The sequence below is a fragment of the Embiotoca jacksoni genome, unplaced genomic scaffold (genome assembly GCF_022577435.1).
Source record: "Embiotoca jacksoni isolate LCO1_2020_lvr unplaced genomic scaffold, fEmbJac1.0.p SCAF_14, whole genome shotgun sequence".
NCBI lineage: Eukaryota > Metazoa > Chordata > Actinopteri > Embiotocidae > Embiotoca > Embiotoca jacksoni.
This window is the reverse complement of record NW_027185274.1, coordinates 2475707-2497976: the sequence shown is the minus strand read 5'-3', so window position 1 is coordinate 2497976 and position 22270 is coordinate 2475707. Positions and strand designations below refer to the sequence as shown.

The 22270-nt window shown below is 41.8% G+C and overlaps 1 protein-coding gene across 1 annotated transcript in view; it reads right to left on the bottom strand.

The window, feature by feature from the left end:
• Positions 1–209: 209 nt before the first annotated feature.
• LOC138196877 (uncharacterized) overlaps positions 210–22270 on the bottom strand; it is a 138106-nt gene continuing 116045 nt past the window's right edge. The window contains exons 4-6 of the mRNA XM_069147268.1: positions 19073–19181; positions 8730–8847; positions 210–2460 (exon numbers count right to left, since the gene is read on the bottom strand). Coding sequence (XP_069003369.1) covers positions 1419–2460; positions 8730–8847; positions 19073–19181 — 1269 coding nt within the window. The 3' untranslated portion in view covers positions 210–1418. The remainder of the gene's footprint in view (positions 2461–8729; positions 8848–19072; positions 19182–22270) is intronic.

Below are 22270 nucleotides of genomic sequence, written 5' to 3'. Positions count from 1 at the left end.
CAGCAGGGGGAGAAACTGTGGAGACGATGAGGATTTTATTTTTTTACTCTTTGTAACATCTCTTTCAACTCACCCTTCACCTTCGAAAAAATGAGTGAATGCAAAGACAAGCCTGTATTTTTTTTTTTTTGTATTAATAAAATGTCCCACTGTTCCCTCTGGATGACAACCGCAGTCTAATTCCAGTCCGAAAATCTCATTGTCACGGTTTAAGCGAGTGGCGAAGCGTGGAGGAAAACCAGCACGACCTCAGTCAGCATGCCGTACTGAAGATGTTTTTTTTTTTTCCAGATGAAGGACTTTGTCATGTCTCTTTAGCTAACTCAGGAAGCATATTATTTCCAAACCCATCTGCTTTTTCCCTGTGGCAATGCTGTCACATCCCGCTTGGTAGAAAATACACACGAGGAGAAATTCCTTTTAGATTTCAAATTAATTGAACTGAAGGCAAATGGTTTGTAGACTGTAGAAATGCAGAGACTTCATTTTTGGGGGGTTTTGTTTATTGAGCTGTTTTTGAGGAACATGAGTGCGCTTGGGAGAAGGGAGACAGTTTTCTCTGCCAGCTTTCTGCCCTCCGGGGCCACCAGGTCACGATCCTGCCAGCCAGCCCACCGTGTAGCCTGCCAACTCTATTTAAACACACACATTTATACAAACACAGTCACCTACACACATGCTGCTGGCATCGCGGCACATAAACGCACATGCATACACTTAACTCCCCCATACACACACTTACAGGTCCTGCGTTGTGTACGCCTGCAGAGTATTTGCTAATTAAGAATCAGTTAGCGTGGTGCAGGGCCATGCCGAGGCCTGAGAGCAGACTGCTTAATGAATTGATCAGCGGCTTACAGGCATCTGATCAATAGCAATCCCTTTTCTCACAGGTGATGTCCATAATGTAATTAATAGGCACTTAGATAAGTAAGCTGGCATGTATTTATGTATCCGGAGGTTTAGAATAGTTCAGATCAAGAAGGGACACAGTAATTACTTACTTTTTAAACATGCTAGCAGGGTGTTGGTCCAACGCATTCTCATTCCCAGGGCGTCAAACGCAGATGTTTTGTCAAAGCCTTTCTCATCTCTTAAAGACGCACAAGGTGAAGGCACCAGCAAACGATGTGGTTATGTTGAGGAAAAGATCATGCTTTGGGTTCAATGTGACATGGTGGCTCTTTAGTTAGGTGTAAGCAAAAGAACTACTTTGTTTGGGTTTGGAAGAAAAATCACGGTTTGCACAGAGCACAGAGAACCGTTGCTGTGGAGATGTTACACTGTCTTGTCTTGTTGATTTGGTGTAAAGGGGTTTCAACTGTTGCAGACCGGAGAATTGGGAGTCGCTGCAAGCTTCAAATCATCTCGTGGCAAATATTTGGTCTGAATTGACGCTAAAATCATCGGGCAGAATTTTAACTTTTGTGTGCTTGTATTGGCTCATTTTGTGGTGGATTATGTTGATATTTGGCTCTACATAAATACAATTGAATCACTTTGTGGGGAGTTTCCTTCCTTTTGGGGCAAAACAGCAAGTCCCTATAATGTAAATGAATACATTTTGGGTTGAAGACTCGGTTTAAGGTTAGGTTTAGATTAAGCTCCCGGTAAGATTTGATGCAAGTCTTCAGGAAATGAATGTAAGTCAATGTAATGTCCTTTGAAGTGGTGGAAACCGGTGTGCTGTGTTTTTCTGAGGGGACACTTTCAGTGATAAACCATACGCACACACACACACACACACAAACACACACACACACACACACACACACACACACACACACACACACACACACACACACACACAAACACACACACACACACACACACACACACACACACACACACACACACACACACACACACACACACACACACACACACACACACACACACACACACACACACACACACACACACACACACACACACACAGAAACCACAGTGCTCGAGCCACTTTGGTGTGGCCAGGCCATTACCATGGTAACTGGTCCTCTCAGAGATTGATGTCCCCGCTGCGTGAGACAGTGAGCCAGCAAACACATACACACGAGATGTGAGAACATTTCATTCTCTTCTTTCATTCCCTGAAACCCATTAAGAGGCCATGACAAGCAAATTTGACTTGAGGATTCTTGCCATGTTTCTGACGATATCGGGTCTTCCTGCAAACATTGTACCAACAGGCAGTGCCCTGTTCGCAGAGCCACGAATCTGAATCTGCGTGAATGCACTTCAGTGTGTCCGTGCAGTGTGTACGAGTGTGTGCCTCGTGCTCGCTTGGCTGAGCTCAGGTGTGCGGTGTCTTCCTGCGTTCTGTCAGCGGGGGGGGTCACATGTCCCCTGCAGGATGCGTTGATTAGTTTGGCCCAGGCTGAGCCAGGACGCCTGCTGGGTGCTCTGCGGACTGTACCAAAATGACACAGGGGTGAACCTGTGTTAGCACAACATGGAGACCTGCGGAGAAACAACACAAGGACACAAAAAAAAATGGGGCTACGCTTGGAGGAAGATTTTGTTTTTGTAAATATGCTGCACCAGCAAAAATGCAGTGAAGAAATTGGTGCAACCTTACAGGTAATTCAATAAATACATGGTGTTAAAGCCTGACATATGCCCTAACACACGTAGGTAAGCTTTTACTAGTTATCCAGAGATGTAAACGATAGCAAAGAATACATTTTTGTTGAAGTCGTTTTCCCTTTAAATCTATACTTTTGTTTTAATATAAAAGTGAAACTACAGGCAAGTTTGAGTGTTGTTTTTGTCTTCACCAGCTCCTCTGCTAATGAGCTGCTGCTCCAACCAGCACCATTCCTTAGTTTAGTCCTAAATCAGGTCCTTACAGCTAACTACACACACACTGGAATAAAAGCTGGCTGCTTTGTAGAAGAAGCTGCTTAGTTGGTGACATTGAGGGAAATTCAAATTAATATTTGGCCTCACTTGAAAGGTTTTTTAAATCCGTTTCATTCTTTACCCCATGTGAGCCACAAAATCAGTATTCAGTGAGATTAATCCGAGTGTTCTCGAATTGACGACACTCACCTGCTTTGGCATTTCATTGTTTTTGGTTCCTACATTAATTAAAGAACAACAATTTCCTTAGAAGTCCATTTCCTGATTTTGTGGCCTCTCTCGGGGCAACAAGCTGTAGACACAAGCCAGACACGGGCCTGCTGCAGGATCGCCAAACACTCAGCAAGCAGATGGCAATTTACACATCCAGCAGACACAAGTAAACGTAAGGATTTATTTGGAGTCCTGTTTTTTATCCTCTTGGCAAATGAAAATCCAATTTTCTATCGAGCTCTAATTTGGTCTCCGCAAACCCGCTGAGAAAAGTGTGTTTCCTTAGCCGCTAAATGGTAAGGATGGTAGTATTTTTACAATATATCTTAAAAAAAAAAAAAAAAAAAAAAAAAAAAAAAAATTCCCCTCGGGGATTAATAAAGTATATACCTACCTACCTACCTACATCAGTCCTTTAATTGTGGTAAGGGATTTAAGACTGTCACAACAGAATACAGGGTGATTTTGTCTCATGCTGGAGAACTAAAACATATACTATGAATACATGTATTTATCCAGTGCACCCGTAAACTCATTCTTATGATTTTAAAGATACCATTTGACACATTTCTGAACTTTTTCAGACTGAGATGAGTCCAACGGAGATCACTGCTGGTGGTTGTTTCACTAATTATCGTCAAAATGTGGAATATACCTGCAATCACACATGAATACCTGTTTGTGCAATTGTGTACGCAGTTAAATAACATTTGATTAAACGTTTTGAAAAAAACACCATGATCAGATATCACAGACTTTATGGTGATAAAACGAACCATTTCAGAACATTATTATCATCGTCATCATTGGGTTTTAGTAGATTTGAAGTTTCCAACCAATAACCGCAGTCCTATATAATCAAAAATCCCAAGAATGATGGATTGTTTCTGAGTAGATGTACACAGTAGAGAGAGATGGAGAGACAGTGACTGCACAGAATGAGACAAAAATTAGATGGAGAGAGCGTATTTAAGACAGATTTGAATAGATAGACAGTGAGAGACGAGGGCAGCCTTGAAATAAAAGAAATGCAGGAATGGGACTGAAGAATGGAAAAAGATGGAAAAGAAAGAACGGATGGAAAGAAGAGTGAGCGATGGGGGATCTTGCAGTACCTGTGATGGATGAGCTTTAGCTCAGGTGTGACGGCGCGACCAAATTAAATCACTGAGCAGACAGCAATGAACGAGAGACAAGGTTATCACTTTCGCCCCCCTACCCCCCCTCACATCTCCTCCTCCCCTCCCTGCCGACCACCCTCGGTCTGAGTCTCAGCGGTCTGTCCTCACTTTACTATCATCAGCTCTCGGCTGCTCGGCTCTCAGTCTGGAGGGAGAATTGGCCTTCACTTCTGAGTGATGTTAGACATGTTTCAATCATGCACTCTGGGAGTCTGTTTTATGACATCACTTACTTTCACTCAGTGACTTGATGGATATGGTTGTCCATGAAAAACAATATTCCTTAGTAATACGACAAATGCCGGATTATAAGAAATTCATGTCAAGTCATGAATACCCAATGAAAGTACATTATGTGGCCAAAAGTATGTGGACAACCTTTCCTTTTCCGGTCTTGGCTGGAGTCTTTCGTTCCAATTAAAGGAAATTTGACAATACACCACGCAGATTTTACGAACACGTTTCCTCGCCAACAATAAGCACAAAAAAAAAGACATAATGTATGAGTGGTACTGAGTGAGACGAGGGGAAATAATAAGGAAACAGAGACTACAGTATACTGTACTGTGTTTCATTTCCATCATCATCATTCCATTTCCATTAACTTCTCTCCGTATGATTACCGTGTGCACCGTTCATCACATGACATGACACACTGATGGAAATTGCTCTGTCCCTTCCTGCTATATACAAACGTGTTGACAGAGCAGGCTCCTTTAATGGCAACTGTTCCCTAACCTCTGACCTTTCACCTTTGACCAACCCCATGGCCAGACATAGTGATCCGCTGCCCTACACTGTTGGTGTTGACATCGAGGTTCCCTTGTCACTGTGTCACAAGGACAATGACTGGCTTGTACGGGTGGACAATGGAGAATGGAGTAGATTGTAAGGGGTTGTGACTCGAAACGTTAAAAAGATGGATGTTGTTGGAGGCTGAGGGACCAAACGAGGGCAATGAAAAGGAGAATTTTGGATGAATTTGGACTCATGACATGCAAAAACTGTTTATTTATCCAAATTTGTCTGAATAATTTTTTTACTAATCCTTTATTTTATAGACATTTCAAAAGTTTGCATGGTTTGCCTCTGTGTCGCATCAAAAACATAATTCATGTCGTTTCCTCTGAAAAAAATATGATGTAGAGTAACAAGACTCCACCAGTTAAATCCAGGCTTAAGACTGCAAAGATCATGGTTCGCATCAAATACAAAATCTCAATCCGCCCGGATTTCTTATGCAACTCTTCCACACGGCTTCTATCGAAGCTGATAAACAAGTTAGGAATAAATTAAAGGTTTTACTTCTCCTCTTTTCAGTGTTTCTCATGCCGCCCTAAGTCTAAAGGAGCTCTCTTGAGTCAGGGCAAACTCAAACCCTGATCTGAGCAAGCAAATTCCAAGCAGAGCATTTAAACCACATGTACACACGCACACATCCGCACATACACACAAACAGCGAGCTCATCATCACCAGTCTCATTATGTTGTTGATTCTTCATCTCCCTACAGACAGTGCTATTTACCCAGTGTCTCTGTGTAGAGGGAGACGGGTAATGAGACTGATGTGTGCAGGGGTGCGTTCTGGGTAATTTGTTTGATACGAGAGCTGATGGGAGGTGAAAGGATCAAAAGATTAAAACAGCTTTTTTTTTTTCTTTTACTTTCCTCTTTCAACTTCCCTTCATCTTTTCCCAGCCCTCCTCTCAATGTAAAAATGTCGAGAAACGGTTGCTGTCTCGTTTTCTCCCTGTCTGATTTTAATTCCCGATTAAATCCCCACCTTGACTGAGCTGTAATGCTGCTTATCCCCTCAGATACAATCACAGGGAAGCAGAAACGTAGCTTCCTGAGGGGCTGTCCCTCAACTATGACCCTCTATTCCCTCATTAGTTTGCTCTGACCCTTGAACTCATCACGTGAAGCCCAGAGGGGGTGGACTCAGGTGACGAACAGGTGTGGCTTCCTGACTTCGCCCCAACCTTTACTCTTTTATGTCAGTGCGCAGGTTTGCAACATGATTTAGACCTACTCTCACACACATTGTATGCTTACTTAATTAACGAGTGTACACAAGTTATTACAGGGAAGGGGTCAGAAAAAGGTGACATACTTTTGTTTTTACTTGAAGGGTTATTTGTCTGAGAGATTGATGCTGTATTTATAGGTATATAGATTTAGAGGACGAAACAATATCGTCGGTACATCAAAAAGCTTTCATGTGCAGTGCACTATGGGTAATAAAGGTGCTCTTTGGTCATTTGTATTTTATATATGTTATGCAGAGATATTTGAGGAAGTGTATTGAAGTTTTTCTTTTCAAGGTGAGGGTCCAACAAAATGCTAGTAGTGCTTGGAGAAGTGCTCATGACCGATTTTATTGGCTGCTAAGATTACAGATCTTATCTGGGAAAGTTTCAGGATTTGCAGATCTGCAGGAAGCACTATTTTGTTTAGCCTTGCACCCCTTTACATAAGCAACATTGGGATGGATTAACTTCATAATAACTTTATGATAACATTTGCAATTCAAAGTCGTCACTGGCACTGAGATACTTCATACTTTAATGCAGAATCCTGTGCAGTAACTGTTTTATGTAAGTCTTAGGGTCTTTGCCAGTCTGGAGGCGGGATGAATAAACGACACGAAAATGCGAAATACTTGCCGGCAGTCTATTTCGCATCAAAACTATTCATACCGGCGGCGATGCAAATTTGAGACAGTTGTTTAAAAAAAAAGGTTCAACTAGATTCAGGCCAGCCCATCCTTCAGAAACATGGATGGATTCAAAATAGATAGATACAGTAGATAGATAGATAGATAGATAGATAGATAGATAGATAGATAGATAGATAGATAGATAGATAGATAGATAGATAGATAGATAGATAGATAGATAGATAGATAGATAGATAGATAGATAGATAGATAGATAGATAGATAGATAGATAGATAGATAGATAGATAGATAGATAGATACTTTATTAATCCCCAAGGGGAAATATTTTCACTACAACAGCATTTATAGATACAGGAAAGCAATAAAATAACAGTAAAAAAATATTAAATATAAAAATGCACAGTATATACAATAAATAGAATTAAATAAAATGTAATAATTAAATTAAATTAAAACTAACTAAACAATAGTGCAAATAATAATAATAATAATAATAAATAAATAACCAAAATATATCTTTTTAAAATCGGATGCTTTAACGTGATGTATCGCCGTGCACAACAGTCAGTCGTGATGCAGGCAGCCGATACCAGCGTGACCAGATTGGAGCAAACCTAATGTGGGGCAAACAGTACGTTGGTGTGGGACAATGTTGGACACATTACCAATGCTGAGAGGTCATGCCCAACACATACTTGTAATAATCAAGAGATTAGGTACACCTCCTTTAAACCACGCACCTTAGTTTACGCTCAGAGTATCTGCTGTTGAACTCGTAAACGAAGAGTTGGACGTCCTAAATGCACCCGCAGCATGTGCTTTAGAACCTATGTCATCAGTTTTGAACGACTCCCCTAAAACCTTTTTTACCCCCTCCAGACATAAATGCCGATATAATCCCACTGTATTCGCTGATAAATAAACACAATGCAGAGGGTTTTTAAGTGGTTTTGTCAAAATCCCATTTCTCCTGCCTTCCCTCACAACATGTCTTTAGTGACCAGATATAGAAACACCTGCATGATGAAATGCAATGCAACAGAAAACTTCTGTAAATACCTTGCAATTTCTTGACCTTTCTACTTCAGTTTTGGTGCTCTGATTAGTAATGTTTTACTGTGCTGTATTTCTGCTATTTTGTCCACCTAATGATAATAATAATATACATTAAATAATAAACGTACAGGAGCCGACATATTACAGATAGGTAGAAACACCTTACAATATAATATGATGCAATATACAGGCGAGGGCTGAATTCACAAAGGCAACAAATGTAAGAGGACTTTTATATTTGATTGCATTACAATGTGTAGCAGATAGACACTGGAAGCCAGCCATTATTTGGCCGATCAAGGTGGCAGCACCCTTCAACAGGTTCATGGAGCACAGGTGTATTAGATTTCATTCCTGTTCCTGTGATCGTCCTTGTGCATGTGTTACCTTGATAAACCAAAGAAACGTTTTGTTTAAATGAAAATTATTTAAACGTTAGATTAGTATAAGGTAGCAAATTCACCCTGAGGTTTTGTATTTTATGGAACTATATAATTTGTTGAGACTTTTTCTCAAATATAGTTGTTGAAGAATAAAATGTGGGTATGCCAACAAGTTATTGTTTCTTCTGTAACGGCTCATAACAGACCAGGACTAGTGGCAGTAGAAAGATGAGAACGTGTCTGTACTATTAAATTCTTCTGACGACATGGAGATTGACGGGTGCTGGTTGCCGTTTATTGTATATTGACTTTTTTATATTGTTTTATGTTTTCTAATATCAGGTGCAACTTACACAGTTTGATCTCTGTCAGAGCTTCGGGTTGGTGTCGGCCTCCAGTCACAGGGAGCGGCTGGTGCAGTAGAGGTCACATGTTGGTATTTCATTTCAGGTGAGTAGTCTGGATGTTGTTCTGTTGGGGAAAGAAAGGGGTTTATTTTGTGTAGTTTTGGTTTCTCCTCCGTTAGCATGCCACCGCTGGATCAGCCTGTTGATTGTTGTGCTGCACCACTGTAGAGAGACGCCTCAGTTTTTAACATCTTTTACAGAACTAATGTTATTGACCCTTTTTATAATTGCAAAAAACATTCTCTCTCTCTCATGTGCAGTCTCTTCACTTTCCTTTTCGTTTCCCTTTTGGAATTGGAGCCTAAAGTTTTGTTTACAACCACTAAAAGCAAGCAAACAACTGACCCAAGTGACTGTCTGTCTGTCTGTCGTCTCAGATTCATTATGGTAACATGAACAACACGTGACAAGGCAACAACACTTCCTACATCATGCAAGTCGATCTAATAAAAACTGAATAGATCGGACTCATTATAGTTCAGGAACTGACTCGTATAACTGGAGACTCCTTTGAAAGGAGTCAGGTCTCCTGCTCAGCCGCTTTGGGCTCGACGTGGAGGAAGACGGGCTGAGTTGGAAGTTCAGAGTGTTCGTTATCACCTTCATCGCTGCAGCACGCTGTTGTAACTGCAGCCTGTGATCTCTTTCTAATTGGTATGTAATGAGAAAATTAACACACAACATTGACATTTCTTCACCAATACTATTTATTTCTCATGAATGTCTCATTGTAGACTTTCAGGGGCGCTCGTGTCCTCCTCAGCTCCGCTGTAATTCGAACCACGGTTGGCTTCGTTATGTCATGCCCTTGTATTTATATTGCTATTGGACGCTGTGACCACAAGTGTAAAATGATTTTAGCTTTTTCTGGCCACTTGTTGTAATTTTATTGTGCTTTGATGACATTATGATGCATTTTGAAATTATAATTACCAGAAAGTTGCAACTGTTACAAGTTAACCTAATAAAGAACCATCTGCAGCAGCCACGACCGGTGGGAATGAGGACGTATTAGATGTCTGTCACTATATGAACTTGCCAAAGGCAATTTGAGCTGAACAACCCAAAAAAAATTCATGCACGGTTGCTAAGATGTAGTCACAGCAACAACATAAAAGGTGACATTTGAAAGATAGCACATTAGTGAAATGCACTGGCTGCATTAATTCAGTGTGGCTAAAAGCCTTGTTAGCATTCACAGTTTGAGTCTGAATGTACAATTACGAGCCAGAAAGGGAGGATGGGGAAGAGAGGGAACATGGGAGATAGAGAGAGAACAAAAGGAGGCAAAGGAGAGAGAGAGGAGGAGGAGGGGGAGACTTTCATGTCTCCCCTGAGTTTGAAAGGCCTCCCTTTCATTTGAGCATTGTCATATTTTATCTGTTCTCATTCAATTTGCTCCACCTCTCCCCATGATAAAGACATCACTCTCTTAATACATGGAGGGCAATACAGATGAGAGCGTGAGCTATGCACTCGCTGGAGTGCCTGTGTGCCTGGATGCAGGTGAGCCCGTCTGCTTAAAAAAAAAACACTTTGCAAGTAGGTTTCGTTGGAAATGTAATGCTGCCCAGATTCGATTTTATGAAACAATAACTTTAGTTTACAGTACAGTACATTACACATACTGTATTTGCAAAACTGCTCACCGGCCAAATATTTCTTTTTTTTTTTTTTTTTTTAACAATATCATCTACTGACAACTAAAGAATGATGAACACAATGAAACTACATCACACAGCTCTTACCTAGCATGTCTGATGCCGTCTCCTTTACAGACATTTTCACAAATCACCCCGATTAACATAAGCAAAGCATTATAATGTATTAAGTCCTTTGAATATGCAACAGTGTTGCTTCCTCCATCCATCCATTACCTATACACACTTTCCTAACCACGGTCACTGGGTGGGCACAGCCTGGATAGGTCACATGGCCAACACAGAAAGACAGACAGAAGACAGAAAACCATTCAAAACCATGAACCTAACATGCATGTCGAGGAAGGCCCCAGCTGAGGTTCGAACCCAGAACCTTCTTGCCCCCGCCCACTTTTGCTTACTTCAGAATGTACATGGTGAAAACCCTGGAAACCCTGTTTCCACTGAGGTTTGTTCAGCCACTCTGAAATACACTCAAAAGTATCTCAATGTAGTTCGAACTATGGCAGCTGCGGTTGATGCTGATTGGTTAAAGGCTTCTTGGAAAGTTTCAAACTGAACCCAAACATTACTCCCATTAGGATGCAACGACTGGTAAGAATGCTAAACAGGGTGTGACCAGTTCAATATAATCACACAGCGAATTTGGGTCTGGATTATTTGCATCCACCACAACCAACCTCCACCTCACAACATGAAGGGACTCGTTCCACTCACCGTGGGCATCAGATGTGAACAGTGAGTTGTTGAAATGTCAACTATGAACCGCACCCATAGTGGGTGTTGCAGCTTTATCCCTGGGAAGAATAATATGGGACAACTTCAAAAATCTCTCCATTCCACTTTTACACTATTATCTGAAAAAAAGAATAAATTAAAAACTAGGAAGGAAACATTACCATTGAAAACAGTGTGTTTAATGATGACCCTTTTAGAGGCTGAAAGTGAGCAGGGGGGATTTTTGTTACTTTTTATTCATGTATTCTTTTTATTGCTGGTCCAACTCCATTTCCCATGGGTCTTGTAGGCAATGAATTGGCCTGATTGGTCTGGATTTATAAGCCCGTAGACACCGAGTTCAAGCATGTTGTGTCCTCCAACTGGGGCACCAATGACTTCCAATACAGACATGCTCACCCTCAAACATACATCAATAGTGTTTGTGACCCCCTCCTACCCCCCTCTACCTTTCCCTTGCACCCACCAATCACATTTTATGACCCCCCCCCCCCCCCCCCCCCCCGCCGCTGCCACTACCGCAGATTCCACACAGACTGAACCAGATTCTTTTTTTCTTTTTTTTTTTTTCTTCATTTCATTTGACAAGGTTTGCTTTCCGTTGGCATGCAGAGCCAAGAGTTTCACAAAGCCCCTCTTTCTGTTGTCCGTGGTACCAGGGGGTGTGAGTGTGTCGCAGGTTACAATAAGTTCCACCTACTGATCTTAATTGGACCTGATGTGTTGTTCTGCTCCCAGGGCGCCTGTTGAGCCCAGTTCTGTTCAGTTTCATTGTACAGCAGGCCAAGAACTCTTGGCAGCCGCTGGGCTATAAAACACTTTAGGGCGCAAAAGCTTTGCTAAAAGGAGCTGGCAAGAAAAAGAAGAACCCGAAAATAACAGTTATTGTTTTGTTTTTTCACCCTTTTTTTTCTCCAGTTATTTCTGTTGTGCTCGCCACTCACACACTTCTGCTGCCGGTCTCAAGATACGGTGAAGCAACGACAGTATCGCACTTTGTACAACAGCACTCTCCGTTTTCTTTGGGTGATGTTTTTCTCATCAGGGATGTCATTTAAAAACACTTTGTTTTACATCTTTATGAAGCTTTTAAAGGATTATGGGGTGGAGGGCTGTGGAAATGGGGTCTGTTGAAGTTTGTTTTGATATTTCATTGAACACACACACGCACACACACACACACACACACACACACACACACACACACACACACACACACAGAAATCTTCCTATTTGCGAAGGCACGACGCCTCTTCCCTGCTGCGATGGTTTTTGTTGGAATTTCCCACTCTGGTGTGCAATAGTTTTTGGAAGGATCTGGAAGTGGTGATGCAGCGACTATAATTCAAGGGGAGGGACAAGAAACTTCCCTTTGAAGATGGAGACAGTCTGAGAGCGTGAGGATTTTTTTTTCCTTTTCTTTTTTTTTTTTTCTTTTTTTTTAGCTGTTTTTGGGTGTTGCTTTCAAACCAATTAGAGTCACTGGGGAGAAAAACACAATAAAGCAGCCCTTTCAAAGATATTTTCGAAGTAGAAATACAGCTTTGGTCTCTCACTGAAGTGATTATAGATCAAACACAAAGACTAAAGTGTTCTAAATAGACTTTAAGTTTGTCTTTCAGCGATGCTTTTGTATTGGTGAGCTCCCCACTCATTTACCCCTGACTTAGCTATGCAACATGGACTCTGAGGACTTCGAGCAATGCAAGGTATGGCCCCTTAAACCATTTGGCTCATCGCACCTCATTCTATTGTGTTTGAAGACAATCCAAACATGAACTTTCAACCAACCAGGACATCACCATTTGGTTAGTGAACTATCGATCTAGAGCCTCGAGTCTCGCATTTTGGCTGTTGCCATCTAGTCTTTTTGGAGCCAGAGGTGACCATATTTGGACTAGTTTAGGAGGAGCGAGAGGAGGAGCTGACTGACAACCAGAGGACACTATGCCCACCCACCTATAGCGGAAACCTGATTGCACCCCAGACCTGTCAATCAAACCAGATACGCCACCAAATATACCACTTTTTAAGTGAGTCATCTAATTAGTTATGGAACTACTTTCAGAAGGACTTCCAGAAAACTGATCGGAAGAAGTGAATCTCGCAAAAGACACTATTATGACTGAAAATGGTTTGACTTTGCATTTCATGAGAGAAGCTGAATGGGAGTCTGTGGAGCAAAAAGCTTTTTGGTGCCAAATCCTAGCGGCCCTCAGTGATATTACACTTTAAGCCACTTCCGCATTGGCCTCACTTTTCAGTTAGAATGTAGGTCAGTGTCTTTCAAAACTGTCTCATCCTCCACCTCTGTGCTTGAGGTTTGGCTGGGTGTAGGGAACTCAAATTGCCTCACTAAGGTTAGGGTCATACTTTTGGTTTAAAGAAACCCACACACAGCTGATTGTTTAATCCAACTGTTGTTCACATGGAAACAAAAACAAGCAAAAGTGACTTTTTCTTTACAACATCGGTGCAAGTTTATCTACTGTATGTGCAGTCTGGGATAGCAGGTCCCAACCTTTAGTAATTCAGTGGGGTTGTCATGCTGCTCCCACCCTCTCAGGAACAACAGTCACATGTATAACTACAAAAGGTCCCGAGTCAGGAAGCCATAAATAATTGGTAATTTTAAGTATTTAACCAATGCATTTTTTTTTTCCACTGTAGAAAGCCCTGTTTGAGAAGCAGGATGGAAACCTTGCAGTCTACATAGCGTTAGTGGTCATTTGCACATGAACGACTTTTAACATTTGTTTGTGATTTTTAAGTCGTCCAAACACAATGCTTGAGGAATTTTAGTAGGGGGTGCATGGGTGTTGTGCTCTTGCATTTTAACATTAGTATTTTGGAGTGCTAGTCTGGATCTGGTCAAAACATCGCTGCCACAACAGATACATAAGGACAAAATATGACTGGACGCAATAATAAAAGAAAAATGTGTGCGGCAACAGATAACGAAAATCTGATAGCACTTTAGCACTAGTCTACCCACAGCTGTTGCAGCATCTTCAGCACCCCTCTCTATAGCTACGTATAGACAAAACCAATAAAAACTGGTTACAAGATATGCATTTTTTACAATATTATATAATCTGTATTACTAGCGTGATTATCATTTTACTATCTACTATTAAAGGATTATGGAGTACACATTATTCGTCTGATTTTTATCATAAGTAACAAAAGCCACCAAGGAAACTGTCCCAGGATCTGTTTGTTTCTATTTCCCTAAGCACTTAGAGCAAGACAATAAGGCCACATTAACAGCTTCTAAACTTGGATGTAAGAGTTCACAAGGTGCTCCTGAAGGCAGCATATTTGTGTGTATTGAAGTGTGTGCATGTGAGTTATCTTGTGTAGCTGCGTTCTACTGTAATGTCAGCACCAAAGTTGTCATTAGAGCGCACAGACCACCTCTGATAATGGTGAAAGAGACAATCCATCGCACCTCCTCCTTCTTTCCCTGCTGCTCCAGGCTTTCCTGTGGGATCCATGAGGAGAGACAGGAGGGAGGGGTGAAGGAGGGAGCAAAGGAGAAAAGAGGAGAGGGGAGCAGTCTGTCTCCCATTAACATTATCTCTATGGGAGCCCAAAATGGGCTCTGTCAGCAGAACACCGACCTGCTGTCAAGAAGAGAACGTGAGAATGAGAAGGAGGGATGAGAAGAAAGAAAAAGAAGGGAGAGGTATTACCACAGCATGCCGCAAGTCTGTGTTTTATATGGAACACCCTATATATCACTGGAAATGGAGTCGAATATATGAGCGTCACTGAGGCTGCGCTTTTGACTTTTACTCCATAAGCTCGACGATGTAACCACTGCAATATCTTTCAGTAACGTTTGCAGTTCAAAAATACCAGCCAATATTTAATCAACAGAAAACGTTTCTTTGAATTGATTCTTCTTTTATTTGTCCAACTGTAAAGAAGTGATTCAGAGATGCTTCATTTTATTCACCTTTGTAAAAATGACAGGTTTGTGGGCAAAAGCACTTTTCTTTAGTGAGAGCCAATAAAGTGGCAGACTGTTGGCTCAGATAAATCTAGAGGGAGTACAGCTTCAGACACTGATCGATATCAGATTTAGAAGATGTAGTCCTATGACTTTGTCACTTCAACTTACATGAAGACATGAGAAATGTTCATAAAAAGCCTTTAAATTTTGATTGATTGTTGTGACAATATCAGTTCGGATGTTATGTTAAGGACATATATAATGTGTTGCACAGGTACTGAACTTAGCATGCTAACCAGCTAGCCACATCCCATCTCGTAATATATAAGTCAAACATTAGAAGAAGTAGCATATTCTACCTTGTTATGATGAATGGAACAGTAAACACAATGATGGCTGCAACGCTTGACAAATTCCTTTTACATTTATAGATTTAGGAAGGTTCATTTATGGAGTGTAATTTCTTTGGCTTTAGAAAGTACTACTGAAATGCTACTACTTGTTGATATCTATCGTTTATATATATATAAAGTAAATATTTAAGATGAACTCTTACTTACTCCAAACTGCTGTTTCTTTTTTATTGCTTCTATTGTATTTCCCCCATCTTGCTTTGAAATCTTGCCGCTTCTACTCCATTCACTAGTTACCTATTGTGCCATTGTAAAGATCAACAGAAAATTTTCATATCAGATGTCCCCTCTGCGCCACTTTATTTACATTGGGGGTCATCCACGCGTACGATGATGCTTGACCCCTCTGTGTTTTTTGGCTCTACTTAGAGGGACTAGCAGCTGGGAGGACGACGGATGGGGGCTGTACAGGGCCTCCGAGCATGTTCAGCAGAGAAAGGTTCAAGAGCGTAAGTAAATACGAAAAAAGAAAGTGAGCCCCCTATTGAAAAAGATGCACCCCATTTACTCTTTAATAGATACCATTAGAGCCCATGAACCTTTCCTGTCCTCTCTGCTGTGCCCATCTGTCGTACATGTATGATGTCTGTGTTTGAATACTTGTACCATTAATGGTCATGATATGTGATTTACATTGTGTAGCGTTCCAGGAGGTTACACAGTGCTACAGGATGACAAATGTATGCTCTGCAGTTATGACGTGTTTAAAGCCCAGAGAGCTCTGTTTGTGATCCAGGTTCAAGCCCAGAGTTTCTAGCCTAACAAGTGGGGCCCAAGGAATTGTCTTGGATGTTCTCCTAGAGAATGCAACGCAGACACTGATTTACTGGAGAGAAGAAACTTGCATCACTATTATCAATGTGCAGTGGTCTTCACAGAGCATTTTCACCCAGGACTCGAAGCTCCTTTAAACAAGCACTGGGGCATATGTTGTACTTCAAGCTCTCAGTTTTACTTTAAATCCATCTTCACAAGCAGGTTTGGGTGTTACACTGTTCGCCTATTTCTTATTGTTGCTGGTACACCTAGTATGTTTCACATTTACCTCTACCCAGCCTTAATGATGGTTTAAAGTAAAACCACAAACTTGAAACTGCAAGTATAACTTTGTCCTTTTTTATAGGACAAAAGTGTACTATCCCAACAAACTGATTAATTTGACTCTACGTATTGGTTGCTGTATTTACGTCATTACCAGAAAAAGGAAAATCCTTTATCTTTTCCCCTATCTTTAAACAAATGTCCAGTTTGATTTAAAAAAAATATTATTGGTTGTCAATCAAAATTAAAAAAATATTCCCCCAAAAAATATGTGGAGGCAGTAGGACTACTTATTCAGTCCTGACTCGGCTGCATACACCAGCCCCAAAACCTGCACCTGTCAGAGGGCTGTTTGAATTCAGCCTGAGAGGTGAAACCTGTGGCAAAAAATAGTTTTCTTGCTGCTGCATGTAAAACTCACTGTTGATAGCACAATGTAACAATTCAAAGTGATCCAGATGAGTATATACGTTTGTATATTCATGCACTAAGAAGTATATTCACTCATGAGGATTTTAGCTGCTGGACTCGAAAGGGAGATTTTAGTCAGTAAAACTTCAACTGTAAGTATGATGGACAAACATTTGATAAACTGCTAGAGATACAATGTGTACCAGCCGTTTAACTCCAGGCAGAAATTACACCTGTGGACAGAGAAATTGGTAACGACTGCCAATACTGAGACATGAGCATCTCCTTAAATTTTAGATGCAGGTGGTGGAGAAAAGCCAACAGGTGGATGATGTCATGTTTTTGGTTCAATCTCTTGAAGTGGTGAAATACGGGAGAAAGAATAATGGAGACCCATTACCAAAAGAAAAACTTCCCAACTGAACTATGGAGCTTAATTTGCAAACAGACACACACTTGGCTCACACTGAAGAGTGTTTACACTTAAACCTCGGACGGTTTCATTATTTATAAGCACCCTTGGACATTTTAGCACTGCGTGGGATTGGCTTAAAAATGAGAGAATGAGAGAGAGGAATAAAAATGAGTTTTATGATATTGAAAAATTACCAGCATGTGGTATAAAATCTAAACCTCTCTGTCTGGCTGTCAAGGAGAGGAGAGTGTCATGAATTTGGAATTGAGTGTGTGCGTGTGTGTGCGTGTGTGCGTGTGTGTGTGTGTGTGTGCGTGTGTGTGTGTGTGCGTGTGTGTGCGCGTGCGTGTGCGTGCGTGTGTGTACGTTCAACAGCTGCATGTTTTCACAGGACGGTGCAGTTTTTCCAAAGCAAAACATAATTCACATCACTGCCAGCCGCTGTGTCATTTAAGTACATTTGAGGCATGTTAATTCTTTACAAAAGGTCAAATTCATGGTAGCAACCAAAAGCTAAAAAAAAGAAGAGATGGTTTTCCTAAAAGACAGAGGAAAACCTGATGGCAGAGAGGTGAAAGGGGGTCAGTGGTGTTGACATGGGGTGCAGTCTGGGAAATGGACACTTCTTTGCCAAGTACATCAATGCTGAGCCAAACAGATTCTTAAAAATATGTGCCAAAACATGCCCAGTATTTCACATCAGTGGAAGAAGTAACAAACAGAGACAGGAAAGATGTCTGAGCCTAAAACCAAAAGGGGTGAGACTTAGACATGTGTTATTTGTGATGTCTGAAACATCTGGAACTGTGAAGAAACAGTTATTTTTGGTTCAATTCAAAGTAATACTTCCTCCAAGAACTGGGGCCTTGAGCCTTTCAGACATGTTGACAGCTAATACATGTAGGGAAAGCCCAGGTAATAAGCATGCTTGGCACTTTTTCACATCCCTGTCATTTAATGATAGACTCATTTTTTTCATCCACTTGCGGAAGGTCACTCTCCTGCATACAGCACCGAGCCTTTTCCCAAGGAGCTACACTGTGACCTGCCGCTGTCCTCTCACCATGCTCTCACCATTTTAGCGTGCAGGTGGGTGCGGTACATGCAGGGCAATTCTGGCTGGTGCACATCCATTAGTGCCCTTGCATTTGCAGTGGGGTCCAATACTTCACATTTTGTTTCATGTCGTACATTTGTTCAGCCATTTCCATTGTCAGAACCTCGAAAGCAGTGCTGGACAATGAAACTAGCCTTTTTTGGGTGTTGGGGCAGATAAGCAACATTTCAAACAAGGCCATATGTCAGATCGTATATGGGTTCTAAAAGGTTCTGGAACTTGGTGTTAGTAGTATTCAAAACTGGCAAGCACTAAAAGATGGCATAGCCTGCTTGGTAAGATTCATAATATAATATTTCCTTTTGATCAGATTGTTCCTGATTTAAAATAAAAGTGAGATAATTTTAGATAGTTATGCATCAGACCACTGTATTTTTTATCAGTATGTTCGTAGAGTGCTAAAGTACAACATGTCACAGTTACACTGTGTGCTGTCAAGGGACACCTCAAAATACCCCAGACACACTACACAGACAGCAAAAGAATAGGAACTGGGAAGTGCAAATTTGAGAAGTGACTGTGACAACATACCTACTTTGTTGGAGACTGGATGCACATCCACACTGGGAACGTGGACAGTGGGGTGTATATTGGTGACAATCTTCTCTAAACCAAGTGACAGCACTAGTGGTTTCAGTGGTGGACTGTTGGGAACAGAAGAGAAAGTTAAGGGAGAAAGAGGTTGATAGATGGGTCAACAAAACATCTTTTACATTTAAGTCCACTGTTCACTTCCTGTTTCCCAGTGTCAGCTCTTTGACCTTAATAATGGGATTATTATCCTAACTATTGTTGTTAACTATCCTAACCACACAATGAAAAAGATTTCTCTGTCAACAGTGATTCATAACGGTATTCAAAGGCACAGACAAATGACTTTATCCTGCTGATAGCAGCATCAAATCACAACTTGATTTGACGTATTGTTCTGGAAAACAGACATAAACAACAAATGGGACTTGTAGTGTGACATAATTGAAGCAGCGAAAAAAATGACCATGTTGGAATTTTGCTTTTTACGTGCTTAGTTTGACATATCCTGCGACGTGTTCTTGCAGGTGCCGGCCTGTCCAGGTGGGAATCATCCCAAATCCTGACCTTTACTTAGCTTGGAGCTTCTGTGAGAAACACATGTTCCTGACCATCATTTCCAAGACTATGAACCACGACCCCACAGCTTCACGGTACTGAGACACTCATGATATCTAACACCTGAACTTGACCACAATAATATTGACAAGCCTAATGGAGGTCGAAGGATCTCCTTCGCTAACAGGTTTGAATTGGCTTACCACAATCCTCTTCAATAAACGTGAAAAAGCTGCAGTGGAGTCATTCAAATATACAAAGGCACAGAGCTCTCAGGCAAGAATCTTCCCTATATGTGTGCTCTCAAAACATTGATGCTCCCTTCACTTTATTTGGATAGTTTCACCGCGGGATCCTTGCTTATTTTCGCCCATAAGTGGCTGGGAGTAATCAAATCCCAACTGAAATATTTTCTTTGCCGCCAGTACCTTTCTGTCTGCCGTTTTCACTCCCAGGGAAGCATCCCGTCAGGCTTTAACTTTCTTTCCAACCGGGGATTTACGGAAGATTAGGGAAAACTATGTAAATGACACTGCTCCTGCAGAGTCAAGCGAAACGTTAGACCCCAATAGTGAGGAGGTGGGAGTCAGGAGGAAAGCAACGAGAGTGGGAAGGGAAAAAAAAAAAAAGAGCCCATCCTCAGGAATTTCCCTCGGAAATCTGTGGATTATCCGACTAGTTTTAATGAAAGTTGTCAGGATTAAGAATGCTAAAGTCCAATGAGGCCACTGCTGGGGTAGGGATAGGGACGGAGCAATGGGGAGAACAAGGAGGGAGCAGGATAATAGCCAGGGACCTATTATATTCCTACATTACCAAATTGGAGGTAAAATTTCCTTAAAGGGGCTTAGTGAAGGGGCCTTTGATGAGATTCAGGGTTGAACGGATGACTTGATGGAGGAGAAAGTGAAAAAGGGAGGATAGGCACTTGCACACACATCGATAAACACATCTATCAAACTTTTTGTCTGGCTAAAATGGCTCTCAGACAAAGTAAGGCAGTCCTCTTAGACATACTGATTAGCTGAAACATCTCTCGTTCCGCCCTACTCCACACTTCTTTCCCTCTCCCTCACTGCGCTTATCTTTCTCTGTCCGTTATGAGACGGTCACTTCGGTGTCAGCGGTGATGGCTAAGTGGGAGCTTGAGCACTTCCTTAATCAATCTGGGTAATAGAGAGGAGCTTGCCAGTCACACACACACACACACACACACATACACACACACACACACACACACACACACACACACACACACACACACACACACACACACACACACACACACACACACACACACACACATACCCAAAGACCTGTCAGCTCTCATTCTCAGTCATCCCCGCAATTTATTGAGGCATTGAGCTCTCTCTCATACACAATGGCAAAGGAAGTAAACAGATTTGACACATTGCTGTTGATACACCTGCAAAGCCGAAGAAGCACATAAAGGGTAGATTAGCACAGCGGTGCATGGATTGGCAAACAGACACAGGAAATTATAAAGCTCGCACGGCCCGGACGACACACTCAGACACACACACATTTCACTGTCAGAGGGATATAGGCAGACAGCTGGGAATGTCACGCATGCACACTCGACAGGCGATGCAATAAAGGAGAGGACACGGCGAGGGCGAATACCTTGATAAACTGTGGTATGCTTTGCGTAAACATTCGCCTCTTTTAAAGCAGAGCGTTTTGAACATGCCGGTCAAAGGAAAGCGGCGGTCAATGCGGTTGTGACGAAGCGGGATCGGGGGGAGGGGGGAGGGGGGAGAGGGTTGGCGAGAAGCAGCCAGCTGCTCGTCAATATCACAGTAAGGAACACAGCTGTGTGGAGACGGGCATATCTGCGTGTCCAGTACATTAAATGAAGACGTTCTCCAGATGACGTCTCCCAGCAATTCCAACCCTGCTGTCGATATCCAGCCACATCTGCACCTTTTCCTCAATATACTTCCTAAATCCCGTTCTCCCTTCCTCTGTCTGTCTGCATCCGTGACTCCTTTCCGTGCCAACTTCATATGTCTCCCAGTTTTTTTCTCCTTCTCTGTTCCACACGCAAACATCTTTCTCTCTCTCCTCCTTTCCTCTGTCATCCCGCCATCTCTGTTCTCACCCTCTGACCCCATCCAAATGGCCTCAAGATGTTACTGCAATTAATTTGCATTTACTTACATCTCAAGTACACACGCCGCCAAGAAAACCTTGGAGGAAATGTTGATAGCGGTTCTGTATGACAGTACAGAGGAAGTAGCTGGCGGAAGACCATCTTGCGTGAAGTCCTGCTTGGATTAGGAACAGATTTACACGGACATGTAAAAGTTGGCTAAGTAACGTTTTCTTTACTTCAACACGTCCGCATGCTGTTCTGTTTTTCTGTCGGGGTTTTCTCATGTGAACTCTGGACCTGTTTCTTCGGACATTGTCCCGAGTTGCCCTTTTGTCATATATTGCTTAAAACGGGAGATTAGGCTATTTTGAGATCAAATTTGCACACAACGCATGCTGGTTAGATTTCTGTCGGAGTTTGAGCCCGACTTCCTCTGACGTCATTTAAAGTTGTCGATGATAACAACGCGAGGTCAAGGACGCAGCAGTTTGGAGCTACACTCCAGACTGCACGGCCTCAGGGCATGAT